This window comes from Anolis carolinensis, chromosome 3 (genome assembly GCF_035594765.1).
Source record: "Anolis carolinensis isolate JA03-04 chromosome 3, rAnoCar3.1.pri, whole genome shotgun sequence".
In the NCBI taxonomy this organism is placed as follows: Eukaryota; Metazoa; Chordata; class Lepidosauria; order Squamata; family Dactyloidae; genus Anolis; species Anolis carolinensis.
In genome coordinates, this window is record NC_085843.1 from 33,573,438 (window position 1) to 33,589,369 (window position 15,932).

The following is a 15,932-nucleotide window of genomic DNA, read 5'->3' on the forward strand; positions in this document are numbered from 1 at the left end:
CTCAGGCCATTGAACTGGCCTATGAACTGGCCAAACGCCCACCTCCTCCGTCGGTTCGCCCGCGTTCGACGAGAGGCCTCTCCACGTCGACTGCCTTCCTGAGGGGCATTCCCCTGGACTCCATCTGCAGGGCAGCGATCTGGTCCAACCCCCTTACATTTGTGTCCCACTATAGGGTAGACCAAAGAACTCTGAAGGATTCAGCCTTTGCTAGGGCAGTTTTATCTTCATGCTTGTCTTAACTTTATGCATTTATGACTTCTCTGCGGGTGTTTATTCTCATGCAACCCTTTCTTGTGTTTCTCCTGTCCGTTACATGTTTGCACTGCTCTTTTGACGATTTGTGCCTTATTTACAAATGCCTTTCCCCCCTTTGGGAAATGATGTTCCTACGTGCACATGTGCTCTTAGAGGGTTATATCATGCCTTACCGGGCTGCTCTCGGTGTCTGGCGTGTGTTGATGCAATACTTTTTTGGGTCCTCGGACCATGTTCTGATGTTAATAAACACATGTTTGGACAGTTTTTCTCATTGTCTGGGTTTGCTTAGCCCGCCTCCAAGACCTAAGCTTGCTAGTCTCCATTAGTGTGCATTCACAGAGTACACGAAGAAAAAGGACAGGTTGCTCACCTGTAACCATGTTTCTTCGAGTGTACTCTGTGAATTCACACAAGCCCGCCCTTCCTTCCCCTCTGGCAAACCCTCTTCCTTTCTCGTTGCCTTAGCGGCGTAGGAACTGGGGAGGAGACGCCGAGGGCTGCCTTATATGCCCTCCGGGGACGGAGGGGCGTGGCTACCGCCAAAATTTGAACTTCAGCTTGGGAAGAGTTTCCGTTGGGACCTGCGCAGGCGCAGCCTCTCCATTAGTGTGAATTCACAGAGTACACTCGAAGAAACATGGTTACAGGTGAGCAACCTGTCCATCCTGTGTGTATAGACAAGAGAGGTAAAGGTAAAGGTTTTCCCCTGACATTAAGTCTAGCCATGTCCGACTCTGGGGGTTAGTGCTCATCTCTATTTCTAAGCCGAAGAGCCGGCATTGTCTGTAGATGCCTGCAAGGTAATGTGACCGGCATGACTGCATGGAGTGCCATTACCTTCCCGCTGGAGCGGTACCTACTGATCTACTCACATTTGAATGTTTTTGAACTACTAGGTTGGCAGACGCTGGGTCTAACAGCGGGAACTCATCCCGCTCCCCAAATTCAAACTTTGTCAGCAAGTTCAGCAGCTCAGCCGTTTAAACCGCTGAACCACCTAAGGCTCCATAGACAAGATAGATACAGTTAAAACAACAGATACTAAACAAGTTAACAGGCAATTAAGTAAGCAACCATATTAAAACATTAATTTAAAAAGCAAAGGCGAAAAGACAATTAAACCACCACTAACAACAACAGCAACAACATAACATACACCTGCAATGGCCAGGTAATAGTCAAATGTCTGGGTGAATAAGAAGGTGCTGCAAGACTAGGTTGCATTCTCAGATTGTGTATGTTATAATCAGTTGTGTATATTTCAATCATAACAAAGTAATAATAATTGCAGATACATAATTTGATTTAGTGTCTGACCTTGCTGAAATTTTCCTGGCACTATTCAGAATGGAGGTTATTCTATCCAAAACAGACACACTGGAATAAAAAAAAAACAAATAAATAGTTCAGTATGAGGTATGGAATAACAGGAATAAGCCATGTTTTAATGTGCGTGTCCGTGAATAAAAATGTATCCATTACTTATGGGAGGAAGAACAGCACTGGTTTTAAAAAGGACATTATGATTTTATTTTATTTTAAATACTTCTGAAATGCTAAAGTTATATTTAATGCATTTTACTGTACACATTAAATATATTTTATTGTATTTTATGATCTTGTTACCTGAAAGTTTTATAAGATACACTGAATAGTTCACAGGCAGGGTTGGTTTTTAAAATAGAAATATTCTTTTAATCCTTGGGAAACGTCCTGCATAAAAAGAAAGAAACTTTTCATTTCGATTTTTGAGTTCCACTCCTTTATTAATCAGTTGTTTTGGGACATAGCCAGAATAAATGAAGATAAATGACGTTCATAGCATTAATCAAAAACCTCCTAGAAAGAATGTAGATAGTTAAACAGTAAACAACATGACTTGCAGAACTTGGAATGATTTGTTAATTAAGTACATGCTGTGGTATGTAAGGAATGCTTTTTCTTTTAAAATTCTCTTTTATGTTTGATTTATTATGGTACATGATAATGTTTTCTTGCTTTTTTGAGTTGTGGTGGCCCACTCCTAAACTAATGCTTCATCATGCAGGAACCCTATTTGTATAAGTTATAGCTCTCTTGCTTTTTGGTGAAATAATCCTGAAAATTGAGTATAATTGTACAATGCCTATATTACGTGCAACATTATAACATTGGGTGGAAAGGAAAGAAGTGGGCCCTATCTCTTTCAGCATGAAGAAATCTTCCGGCCTTCTTGGGTGTACTGCTAGAGCCACAGAGTTTAGAAAGGCCATAATTTAGTGTTAGAGCACATGCTGCAGGCAAATCAAGGAAGCCACAGACCTGAGTTTGCAAGACATTTGATGACTTGGAAGTCTCATTTGTAGGGTCATCATAAGTAAAAGTTGACTTGACAGCAGTTAATAACAACACTGCATGCAGAAACATCAAATATTTAGTCCTTGCCATTTTTAGGTAGGGCTAGGAAAAACCTATTTACTGCTGCTTGCCATGGCCAACAAAACGTAGCTAAAATTATCCCATGGTAGAAGCTGGTAGAAGCTGGATTCTTATCCAGTTGTATTTGGTTATCTCATATAGATATCTTCATCCTGATATGAAAGAAATGTTGCTTGTAAGCTAATGATAACTTTTTAGAACTAAAGAATAAGAGTGTAAAATGCTTCCAGCTAGAATAATTATGGAAAGAGAGGGCCTGATCTAGCAATAAACTGTTTTCTTCCCATTCTCCCTGCTTTGCATGTTCTTGCATCTGTAGATACCTGCTATTTAGAACATCTACCCAATGTATAAGCAGGGAGAACTTTTCTGTCTGCGTGCTTTTTCAGCCTAAACTGTATCATGGTCATTGGGATGCTAAAAATATGGGATTTTGCCTAAGTTATTTGCTCATCTTACTCAGAATTGACCCTCTTTGAATCTTACACAAAGTGTTTTATATGATCCTTTGGCTTATAAAGCATATGCTGTGGAACAAGCCTGCGGCTTCAAAAAGGATCTTGATTAAATGAGTCATCAAAATACATAATTTGATATATTTCATAGACCAATTTTTGCTAGTAGATGGACATGCCTTTTTTCCAGACAACATAATATATGAAGTTTAGCTGGTCTCCAGATTTAATCAGTAATATTTTATCTTTTTATGTACTCTCTTTCTTGTTGGTTTATAGTAGCTGTTTTGAAACATGTTTGTCCTAAGCTTCCTTGTTGAGTTCTGATCTCAGTGAAACATTCCATATTTATCTCTTTTCCTACAATTGCTCCTAGGTGGCTTTGACTTTCTGAGGGAGTATCAGTCTTCTCCTGTACCAGACTCCGGCCTCAGCTCCAGCTCTACCTCCTCCAGTATCAGCCTAGGAGGGAGCAGTGGAAACCTCCCACAGATCACTCAGGAGATAGAGGACATCGACCCAGCCGTGGAAACAGATGAAAAGGCAAACAAGCTAATTGAATTTCTAACTACCAGGTAATCGAGACAGAACAGAGAGACTGCAGGTTGCAATCCTTAGATCATTGTTGTATAATTTTGGAAAAATTTGCATTTTTCATAATTGCTTGTAGGGTATATTCTATTATCCAGGTCTCATAACACTACCTAACATGATTTTTGTTCCTGGGTTATGAATGTCATTTCCTAATTGGCTCTATCATAAAAACATGGAAAAAGTTTATTAAACTGCAAAAACTTTGTTTTTGCAGGACATCCTGCATCACATTTTGCTATAGTTTTTCAATGAATATCTCATAGACTCTTAACCAATTCAACATAGTTTGTGGCAACTACAAAACCAAAATTTCTGAAGTACAGTGTTCCCTCACTTATCGCTGGGGTTAGGTTCCAGGGCAATAAGTGAAAACCCATGAAGTAGGGACACTATATTTATTTTAATATTTATACATTATTTTAGTACAGTAGAGTCTCACTTATCCAACATAAACGGGCCAGCAGAACATTGGGTAAGCAAAAATATTGGATAAGGAGGGATTAAGGAAAAGCCTATTAAATGTCAAATTACACTATGATTTCACAAATTAAGCACCCAAAACATCATGTTTTACAAGAAATTGACAGAAAAAGCAGTTCAATACACGGTAACATTATGTAGTAATTACTGTATTTATGAATTCAGCACCAAAAAATTACAATATATTGAAAACATTGACTAAAAAAATGGCTACTAACAAATTGACTACAAATAAAGATAGAATTGTATAAAATGAACTTACCGTAGCAACATTGTTGGAAATTAAATCCATAAAAAGTTCAATCTTTGCTGCCTAGAAAAACAGCCGTGGATCGGGGCGGGAGCCAAACTGCCTTGAATAATCCAGAGCACTGGATAAGCGAATGTTGGATACTTGAGACTCTACTGTAGTTATACACCATTTTAAGTCTTTATCAACCAATCGTGTGTTGATAAATCGCTTCCTTGTTCTGTTGCCACATGGGCTCCTTTTCTCTCCCATCAGTTTTTGCTTCCTTCCTTAGGCTGTAAATTGTAATTTTTTATTATTTATAATAGTCTTTTAGAGTTTATTGAAAAACCGCGAAACAGCAAATCCGCGAAAAGTGAACCGCGAAGTAGTGAGGGAACACTGTATAACAAAGTATCAAAATAAGTACTGCACACTATATCAAAGTAAGTACAGTAGAGTCTCGTTTATCCAACCTTTGCTTATCCAACATCCTGGATTATCCAACGCAGTCTGCTTCCCACCTGGCTCCACAGCTGTTTCTTTAGGCAGAAAAGATGACAATTTTTAAAAAATCTTCACAGGACTGAACTGTTCACAGAGTTAACTTCCGACAATGTTGTTACTTTAAGTTCATTTTATGCAATTCTATCTTTATTTGTAGTTAATTTTTTAGTAGTCCATGTTTTCAATACATTGCGATATTTTGTGATAAATTCGTAAATACAGTAATTACTACATAACGTTAATGTGTATTGAACTGCTTTTTCTGGCCGTTTGTTGTAAAACATGATGTTTTGGTGCTTAATTTGTAAAATCATACTGTAATTTGACATTTAATAGGCTTTTCCATAATCCCTCCTTATTATCCAACATTTTCATTTATCTAACATTCTGCCGGCCCATTCATGTTGGATAACTGAGACTCTACTGTACTGCACACTTAAATAGGAAATAACACTTTCAAACCAGGAACAGAACATTTTTCAAATTTTATTACATAGTGTAATGAATAGTCCTTTTCTGATCTCGATAGGCATCCTATTAAATTATTAAAAGCTGTTGCTAATGGTTGGCAATATTAAGCCAGAACTTTTGAAAGAACAGACTTTCACCATCATAAAATATGCACCATGTTTGCCTGGATTGTGGAGGCATGTTCTGATTAATTACTGAAACTGGCAAGTTCGTGATCTTTCAGTTGACTTTCTGCAAGAAGTTCAGCAGCGCTAAAATCTTCCATTCTTTCCATCTTGGCTCTGACATTCTTCATTGCATGTTTAGACTGGAAATAGTGAAATCCCAATTTTTCTTTAAATTTGAATAAATTGTATTGAATTAACTTTTTATGACAGTTAATTTCCTTAATTTGGAGATGAATGTTGTACTGCGCAAAACTGCATAATTTTAATATTAAACCATGCAATTTCTTCTTTTAAGGGCATTTGGTCCACTGTGGTGCCATGAGGATATCACTCCCAAGAACCAGAATACAAAGAGTGCAGAGCAGCTCACCAATTTCTTGCGCCATGTTGTTTCTGTCTATAAAGATTCAAAGTCAGGTATTGAATAATTGCTTTTATGATTACTTTCACAGAAGGACCAACTATCACAAATTACTTCTATTGGATGTGTGGTTTTCTCAGAACAAATGTATTAAAGGCCTGTGTTCACAGATCTCCTTTTGATGAGTAATAAAATTTGACAGCTTTTACTAATAATCTCTATTTATAATTGTTAGTGAATAATGTTACTAATAGAGAAAGCCTTCTGAATGTGACCTTTTGTTTGTTGTTGCCCTTGGTAACAATAAAGATCTCTTCTTTTACAGTTACCACTGTGGCATGGTTGGGGATATTTTCGTTATATTACATGTAATTACTTACCAAGGCAAGGATATCTATATAACCTCCAAACTATAGATTGTTGGTGGTCACTGTCATGATAACTATACCTTTTTGCATTTATTTTCACTGACTGCCATTGCCTTATGCATGCAGTCATGTATGCACATATACAAGCACTAGAAGATTACTTAGATTTAGTCTGACTGTTGACACTATCTGGATAGGCTTTTTAAGATAAAGATTATAAATAAAAGTTTGTAGAGTTTGAGAAGTGGTAAACTAGTAATCATGTTTGTTTTTATTTGATTAGGTTTTCATTTGGAGCAGCATCTTAGTGAAATTGCTTTGCAAACAGCTCTTTCCAGCTCCTCAAGACATTATGCTGGCCGCTCTTTCCAGATATTTCGGGCTCTAAAGCAGCCTCTTTCTGCACATGCATTGTCAGATCTCCTTTCAAGATTAGTGGAAGTTATAGGAGAACATGGAGAGGAGATTCAGGTACAGCTATATTTGTATTGGGAATGTGGGAAACTGCCTTGTATTGATTCATCCTGCTTGTCTAAACTGACTGGCAGCAGCTCTTCAAAGAACAGAATATTCAGATCTATCTGAATATGAATGGGTTTGAACATAGGATGTTTTATGTACCAACTTCACTGAGTTGCCATATCACAAGCTTCTCATGGTGGTGGGGTTGCATGCATTTTAGCTTACTCTTTGTTAGTGCTGTGTAGTACAATGCAACACATTAACTATTTTCTGAATATCTTTTACTATGGAAACCCTATAACGAATCAATCCAAAATGAAGCAAGAGACAGTACTAGAAGATGAGACCCAGCCAGGTTGGAAGGTACTCAGCCAGCTACTAGTGCAGAGCAGAGGATAAGCATGAATAGTTCTGTGTCAAATGATACAACTGGACTCAAGCCAAAAGGACTTTCAGCTACTGATATGTTCAGATGTGCTGAAGTTGTATAATACATATAAAAGGAAGAATGAATCAAGGGAATATAGAAATAGTAAAACAAAGAAAAATGGAATGTATGAATAAGGCAATTCCTAGTATGAGGAAACTAAAGTGTACAGGAATGGAACATTTTCAGTCAGATAATTATGTGATGTTTTACTCTGCATAGTCTAAGAAGTAAAGTGGCCTTAATAGTGAAGCATAATGTAGCAAAAGTAGTTAGGGATGCTAATAATAACAATAATTCATGAATGGCCTATCAGTATTAGTATAATAAAAATAAATTATTTTCTGAATGTCTTTTACCATGGAAACACTATGATAAGTCAATCCAAAATGAACCAAGAAACAATTTTAGAAGATTGTGCTCCAACTACAGAAGCAGAAGAGGAAAAAATTACAAGACTCTTGTACTGCATCCAGAAGGAATTTGGTTGCATGCCAAAACAGAACATCACGGGAATCAAATATACTACATAATTGGATGCAGACAATAAAGAAGTGCCATTTTCTCTGCAAAATCAAAACTAGGGGCAGATTGTGGCACAAGCCATGAGTTATCAATATAAAAAATAAGAGCAAAGCTAAACAAGTACACAAAATTGCATACAAAAATATAGTTATAAAACTTTCCAGTAGAATTTAAAACTCTTATAAAAAAAGGATTTGCAAATTTTTGGCCTAATTGAGTGTTGAGAACTAGAAGAAATTTGAGCTGAAACCTTTGACATCATCAAGGAATTGTGCATAAACACAATCTGTAGCGAAAGTGAAGAAAAGTTTCATTGGATGACTGCTAAAACTCTTTACATAGTTAAAGACAGACATGAAGCAAAAGTAAACATTGATAATACTAAGTTCAAAATCCAGAATACATTTGTTCAATGTCTTGTATATAGGTAAAACTAGAAATATTAGAATAATCAGTGCAAAGAAATAGAACAAGACCAAAAAAAAAGAACAAGAGACGGGGATGTGAAGGGGTGATCTAAGCCAAGAGTAGAGTTGGTACATGATCGATAGAAGTACACATTATATGACAAAATATAAAGATGATGGAAGCAGTACCCTGAGGAACTATATTTAAAGGATAAGGGAATGACAGGTCAACATTTTGACAATAAACCTACAATTTTATGAAGCATTTAAACATTAAGAAAATAAATCTAATGACCACAGATTAATTATGTAACTTAAAAGTAGATTATGAAGATGTTGAAAGAGGTAAAGATTCTCTATCCTTTGGATCAGTTATTAGTCAAAATAGAGATTATTGATCAGAAATCAAAAGAAGACTAGGACTGGGAAGGGCAGCTATGAAGAAACTAGATAAAGACCCCCAAGTATAGAGATAAATTCTTCAAAACTGAATTCAGAATAAACCACATCTTGGTATAACTGATATCCATAAATAGTTGTGAAAACTGGACAGTGAAGAAAAGTGACAGGAAGAAAATCAACTCATTTGAATGTGGTACTGGAGGAGGGTTCTCTATATCTGATAGTGGCAATAAAAGTACAAATGTAATCCTTTTTCGTTTATTGCAAAAATTCTCTAAGCAGGTCAGTGAAGCTTTATGATGAAGGCAGAACAAAACATTAAAATTTATTTTATTATAATACAGCAATAATAATTCTATTTCTTACCCGCCTCTCTTCATGGCTTCAGGCAGATCACAGTATAATAATAATATATTTGTATTCCGCCCTATCTCCCTGAGGGGACACAGAAATATCAGAACACATAAACACTTTAAAAATACCACAAATACACATATTAAAATGTATTTTTTGTTTTGTTTTGTGATACTACACTGAGAGTTTTCTAAAAAAAAATGATAAGACAGTTAGGCTGCTATGTTATTCATGCTTTCACAATTGCAATGCTCCAGTGCCTTTTTGATGCAGTACATCAAATAAAGCTTCCTAGACATGAGGGCAAGACTAGACAAATGTCTGATGGCGTGTGAGTGTTTGGAAATACATAACCTTGGATTACTCCTCTCCATAAGAGCATCTCTTGTGTTTTGGTAAAATGATGGATTTTCCCATATAATCTGACAGCTGTTGCTAATGCCTCTGACTCTGGATCTGAGCAGCACATTTGTAAAGGACTAAAAAGTTTCAATTAATAGTACCTTCTAACTGTAGGCTATACTACCTTTCTAATAAGTAGAATACCCAACAGAGCAGTTCTAAAGAATAAAAAATATTCCAGCAAAGAGACATAAAATAGGATTATATAAGAGCCTAGTCCCTGAGAGGCCCCTGGTGGCACAGTGTGTTAAAGCACTGAGCTGCTGAACTTGCGGACCAAAAGGTCCCAGGTTCAAATCCCGGGAGCGGAATGAGCGCCCGCTGTTAGCCCCAGCTCCTGCCAACCTAGCAGTTTGAAAACATGCAAATTTGAGTAGATCAATTGGCACCGCCCTGGCGGGAAGGTAATGGCACTCCATGTAGTCATGCCGGCCACATGACCTTGGAGGTGTCTATGGACAACGCCGGCTCTTCGGCTTAGAAATGGAGATGAGCACCAACTCCCAGAGTCAGACATGACTGGACTAAACGTCAGGGGAAACCTTTACCTTACTAAGAGCCTAGGAGCAAATGTTTATAACTGAATGAGCAGATTATGTGCATGAACAGCAGTGGAAATGCAAAACCTGTGGTTATGATGTTAAAGTAACAAGTTCAGGTTTAACTATGGTCATTGGGGACAATGGCAAGAGGAAAGCCATATTACCATTTTAGTAGGTAGAGGGAGATATTTGAATGTACAGTGTTCCCTCACTTATCGCGGGTGTTCTGTTCCAAGACCACCCACAATAAGTGAAAATCCGCAAAGTAGGGACTCTATATTTATTTTAATAAATACGGTATAGCCTCCCTCCCTCCCTCCCTCCTTTAATGTACAGTATGTACTGTATTAAGCCGTGGCCATCAAGCAGCGGCAGGGACAGCACCATGTCAGGTGACGGCATCCAGAATGGGGTCCTCAGGGATCCAGCCGGGGTGGGGGAGGAAAGAGGCCCCGCTCTGGCCCAGTGGTTTTTGAGGCGCAGGCCGGGCCTACTGGCACTGCCTGCGGGCGGCTGAGGAGGACAGACCAGGCTAGGCTGTTTCCGCTGTTTCTCTTTCAAGCCTTTCTTTGTAGTAGGAGGAGTAGTTGTTGTTGTTGTTCAAGGACAGCAGTTTTGAGTTCACAGATGGAATGCCCATAAAGATTGAAATGTTCTGCAACTAACTTTTGTATATTCCTATTCCTGACATCTGATTTTCTTTGTTTATCTCCTGGTGCAGAGACTGGCCTAATTGTCCAGTGTATAGGATATAGATGACAAAGGATGGCATTAGAGGATGAGGAAGTGGAGGTGGATCTAATACAGGGGTCCTCAAACTTTTAAAGCAGAGGGCCGGTCCACAATCCTTCAGATTGTTGAGGGGCCAAATTATCATTTGGAAAAAAATTCCTATGCACACTGCACATATCTTATTTGTAGTGCAAAACAACAACAATAACAATGAAAGAACAATACAATATTTAAAAATGAAAACAATTTTAACCAACATAAACCTAACAGGATTTCAATGGGAAGTGTGGGCCTGCTTCTGGCCAATGAGATAGTCAAGTTAATTAGGATTGTTGTTGTTGTGTGCCTTCAAGTCATTTCAGACTTTGAACACGCCTAAGTCTAAAATTAATTATTTATTTACTGCATTTATTTACTACATTTATATCCCACCCTTCTCACCCCGAAGGGGACTTAGAGCAGCTGTATATACATACAATATTTTATATTATTAGCATAGCACAATATTAGCATTATATATTACTATAATGATCTATACCTCTATACTGTAATATTATATGCAACATATAACATATAATTAATATTATTATATGGTATTATTATTAGTATTATATAACATTATAGTATTATTATCAGTATTATATGTATATACAATATATTATACTAGCTGTGCCCGGCCACGCGTTGCTGTGGCAAAGTGGTGGTGGTATTGGTTAAAAATTGTTGTGTAATTTTTATTTGACGTTATTTGCAATTTTTTATTAATTTTATTGTAAGTTATATTTTTATTTATTATATTTTATTATTTTCTTGTATTATTTTTAGTTATTTTCTGTTATTATAGTATTTTATTGTATTAATTTTTAGTGTTTTTTATTATTTTTTATTGGGTTGCTAGGAGACCAAGTTGGAGGAGCTTAGCCTTCTAACTGGCAGCAATTGGATAAAAGCAATTATTCCTCTCTCTCTAATTAGGACTTTATTTTTCTTTTCTTTTTGTTGTATCAACCTTGAGGCGTGGATGATGGGTTGTGTTGTCAAATTTCGAGGTTGGAGGGCCTGTAGTTTTGTTGTTTTGTGGGTCGCCGTGATGCCATCACTCTTTTATATATATAGATTGGGTTGTTGTATGTCTTTGGGGCTGTGTGGCCATGTTCCAGAAGTATTCTCTCCTGACATTTCGCCCACATCTATGGCAGGCATCCTCAGAGGTATAGTGTATAGTGGTGTCCAGAAAGTGAATTTGCTCTGTTGATAGGCCCAGGCTGAGATTGGAGCAGGGTGGAAATAGGCTTGGGGAGATAGGGTGGAATACAAATAAAGTTGTTGTTGTTATTATTATTGACACAAAGACATAGTATGACACAGCAAATGAGATAAATATGCTGGATTTTGTATTTCAAAATCACAAGTTGAACACTTCCCAAGTGTTTAGGACTGTGTGATGTATTTTCAGATGATGCATTTTCAGTAAGGTGGCCTTTTGCAGTTGATAGATCTTAATTTTGTCAATGTCTATTGTTTCCAAATGCCGGCTGAGATCTTTTGGTATGGCACCCAGTGTGGCGATTACCACCAGGACCACCTGTACTGGTTTATGCCAGAGTCTTTGTTGTTTGATCTTGAGGTGCTGGTAGCGGCTGAGTTTTTCCTGTTGTTTTTCATCAATCCGACTGCCACCTGGTATGGTGACATCAATATTATTATTGATATTATTATTATTATTATTATTATTATTATTATTATTATTATTATTATTATTATGTCTTGAGACCTATCCATAATTCTGGATACACGGGTTAACAGTTTGAGTTAGTGAATTAGTAGCGATTGCAGCACCCCCAGTGGCGCAATGGGTTAAACACTTGTCCCGGCAGGACTGCTGACCAAAAGGTTTGAATCCAGGGAGTGGGGTGAGCTCCCATCTGTCAGGTCTTGCTTCCCATGCAGGGACATGAGAGAAGCCTCCTACAAGATGTTAAACCATCAAACATCCGGCTGTCCCCTGGGAACATCCTTGCAGACAGCCAATTCTCTCACGCCAGAAGTGACTTGCAATTTCTCAAGTTGTTCCTGACACGAAAATGTAGCAATTCCTTTGTTTGCTTGTTTCTTGCTTGTTTATTATTTTTCAATTTAACAAAATATTCAGGGAGTTAATTATTGTATTGTGTCTCCTCTAAAGTTAATTCAAAAGGTCATATAGTGACAACTTTGATTAGCAACATTAAATTAAGAAATACTAAGATTAGACACCACAAGTGATGGTAAATATTCCTGATAATAGCTGAGCCTTGATAGTTCTGTAACCAGCTTCTTGTATTTTTGGTAGGGCTATGTAATGGAAGCACTTCTTACCTTAGAAGCTACAGTAGATAACCTATATGACTGCCTGAAGAACAGTGATCTCTTGACGGTTTTGTCTCGGTAAGCTCTTTTCTCTTTTTCATTTTACATTTTCATACAGAAAAATATCAAATAACAAATTAATGAAGAATCCAGAGTTAATTCCACAAAATCGGTGAGATAATTTAACTCAAACTCGTGTCATGACACATTCAAACATAAATAATCTAATTTCATAGCAGTCAGCTCTTACTATATGGAATAATGTATATGAATAGGTGCATATGAACATTATATAGGGGGAAAAGAGAACAACAGGGAAATCCTTTAAGCAGTGTATTGCTGAACAGTGTAACAAGAATGCATTTCTGTCAGTTATGGAGACACTGTGAAAGTGCTGCCTTTTTTAGTAGATTATTTTGCCTAGCTCAAAGGGAAAGCCACAGGTCTGCCCAAAATATATGGTTCTAACAAAACAATCCATCAGAAAGCATTGCAAACTATTATTAATTTCTGCTTCAGAGCTATAACAATGATTACGATCAGGTGGCACCAAACACTCATTATTAATTACTTGATTTTCTTTGTCCTCAGGTGTACATTTTCTTCCTCTTTGGCAGAGTATCTAATGCTTTTTTTGTCCACATCAGAGTCCTTTTCCTTGACCTTGGCTGTATTTCCAATTGTTATATTTTAAATAACTTGTATAGCTCCCTTGAATTTAAAAATGAAATTTTAATTACTGTTTTCATATTTCCCACCCACTTCTGCAGTTAACTAAAATAAAGCAACTAGTATTAGCAATGAAACAGTCGAGGGCAAGTTTCCCCTGTGTTATCAGCAGTGGGATGGGAAGAGGAACAGATACAAGGTCCGGTTTCTGGGGTGGTAGATTCTTATTTGTTTGTATATTTGGAGACATTGACTCAGATTGTTTCCTTATAAAATCAAGATTTGGAGTTATGTCTACACCAGAGTACTCCAGTCAACTATCCCAGTATAAAAGCATATTCTATTTGTGCTGATTTACCCACATTTTCTTGTTATATATTCTGTGCTAAAGTAATAATTATTCTCCATTAACCCATTGCTGTATTCTATCCTTTGTAAAAAAAAAAATCAAATTATATATACCAGCTGTGCAAAGGGGAAAAGACGTACTAGGCAGTGCTGAGACTGGATTCATAATTTAAAGCAAAATGAGATTCTAAAATTAGAATAGGCCTTCCCAAATTTTACCTAATACACATAATTGATATCATATTGATTCAGTGGCTCAGATGAAAGTACTATGAAAGTACTTATGTCTACATATGGGGAAAACAAAAAGGAATTAGTCCTGTTAAGTTGATTGCTGGGATGTCCTTTGGATTTGTAGTGGGATCAATCTACTACATCTGGCTCTTTATATAAACATGGGTTTCCTTGATTTTGAAGTGAATGAAACAGCTTCTCCTTGGATGAATTCAGTTTGAAGTCTTAAGCTCAGCATGTAAAAAAAATTCAGGGAGAAAATGCTCTGTTTTTCCTCAGTTAGATGATAGTTTTGCTCATTTAACATGTGCAGTTGAGATCCTTCCTTATTTTAATTATTTTTCCCCCTTAGATCATCCTCACCAGACTTGACATCAAGTTCAAAACTGACTGCCAATCGAAAGAGTACAGGGCAACTGAATGTGAACCCAGGAGCTGCGAGTGGCAATACAACTGCTGAGCGCAGCCGACACCAGAGGAGCTTTTCAGTGCCAAAAAAGTTTGGTGACGTCGACAGATCCTCTGACCCACCTCGCAGTGCCACCCTGGACAGGATACAGGCTTGCACCCAGCAGGGCCTCTCCTCCAAAACCAGGAGCTCCTCCTCTTTAAAAGACAGCCTCACAGATCCTAACAACATTAACAATCCGACTAACCTGCTAGCAACCATCTTTTGGGTTGCAGTGGCTTTGATGGAATCTGATTTTGAGTTTGAATATTTAATGGCATTAAGGCTACTGAATAAACTACTTGTTCATTTGCCACTGGACAAAGTAGAAAACCGAGAAAAATTAGAAAAGCTACAAGGACAGCTGAAATGGACAGATTTCTCAGGACTCCAGCAGCTACTGCTCAAAGGTTTCACTTCCCTTACCACCACCGACCTTACGTTACAGCTCTTCAGTTTGTTGACTCCAGTATCAAGAATATCCATGGTGGATTCTTCCCATGCTATAGGTAGGGCCAGCATATAAGTTTTGTTGGGGCATAGATTAGTTATTTTGACTCTTAAAAATAAATGTGTAGTGGGCTATTTTCTGTGCATAATGCTAAACTTGCACAAACAGTTACAAAATTGGTAATGTATCTATTTGTGCATGGGGTTGGGCTACATTTGTGCAAACGATAATGCAACTGCTTATGTAATTACTTATAAAACCTCTTGGGCAGTAAAACTGCATTGTGTCCTACCAGTTGGTACTGAATACCATCTTTATGCTAGTTTTGAACATGCAGAACTACTAGGACAACAAGCTTGATAGCTGGATGCAGGCCACTGTCTTTATCATGGCAGCATATAAGCAGTCCCCGATTTTCAAACATCTGACTTACAAATAGCTCATAGTAAAAAATGGGGGTGAGACTACAGAAAATTTGAGAAATCTACCCCTCGGAAGGGAAATTCACTCTTGAAAGGGTTTTCATCGGGTAGATGTGTCTCCATTGAAGCATACTCATCAAGCTTGTTTCCACAGCAAGCCAATTTTTTCAAAATCCAATTATTAAAGGGACAGAAAGTGAGGTGAAATCTTCTGAACAGGGACACAGACAACAAGACAAACACCACAAGATGTTGTTAACCCTTCCCTATGCGATCCAAAGCTATATATATATATATATATGTTTGGCTGGAGTTACACTTAAACATTTACCTGTTCCGACTTACAAATCCTATTTGAGAGCAAACCTACAGAACTTATCTTGTTAATAACTCAAGGACTGACTTGTATATGATATGGTTTCAATCTATAATTGTCACATCTTTCTA

General features: G+C 37.4%; 1 protein-coding gene across 7 annotated transcripts in view; it reads left to right on the forward strand.

The window, feature by feature from the left end:
• Positions 1-15,932, forward strand: part of fry (FRY microtubule binding protein) — a 286,727-nt gene that overhangs the window by 219,835 nt on the left and 50,960 nt on the right. For all 7 annotated transcript variants that reach the window (XM_008107925.3, XM_008107921.3, XM_008107919.3 and 4 more), the window contains 5 exons: positions 3,511-3,709; positions 5,878-5,999; positions 6,595-6,782; positions 12,897-12,991; positions 14,517-15,121. In XM_008107925.3, the coding sequence (XP_008106132.1) occupies positions 3,511-3,709; positions 5,878-5,999; positions 6,595-6,782; positions 12,897-12,991; positions 14,517-15,121 (1,209 nt within the window). The remainder of the gene's footprint in view (positions 1-3,510; positions 3,710-5,877; positions 6,000-6,594; positions 6,783-12,896; positions 12,992-14,516; positions 15,122-15,932) is intronic.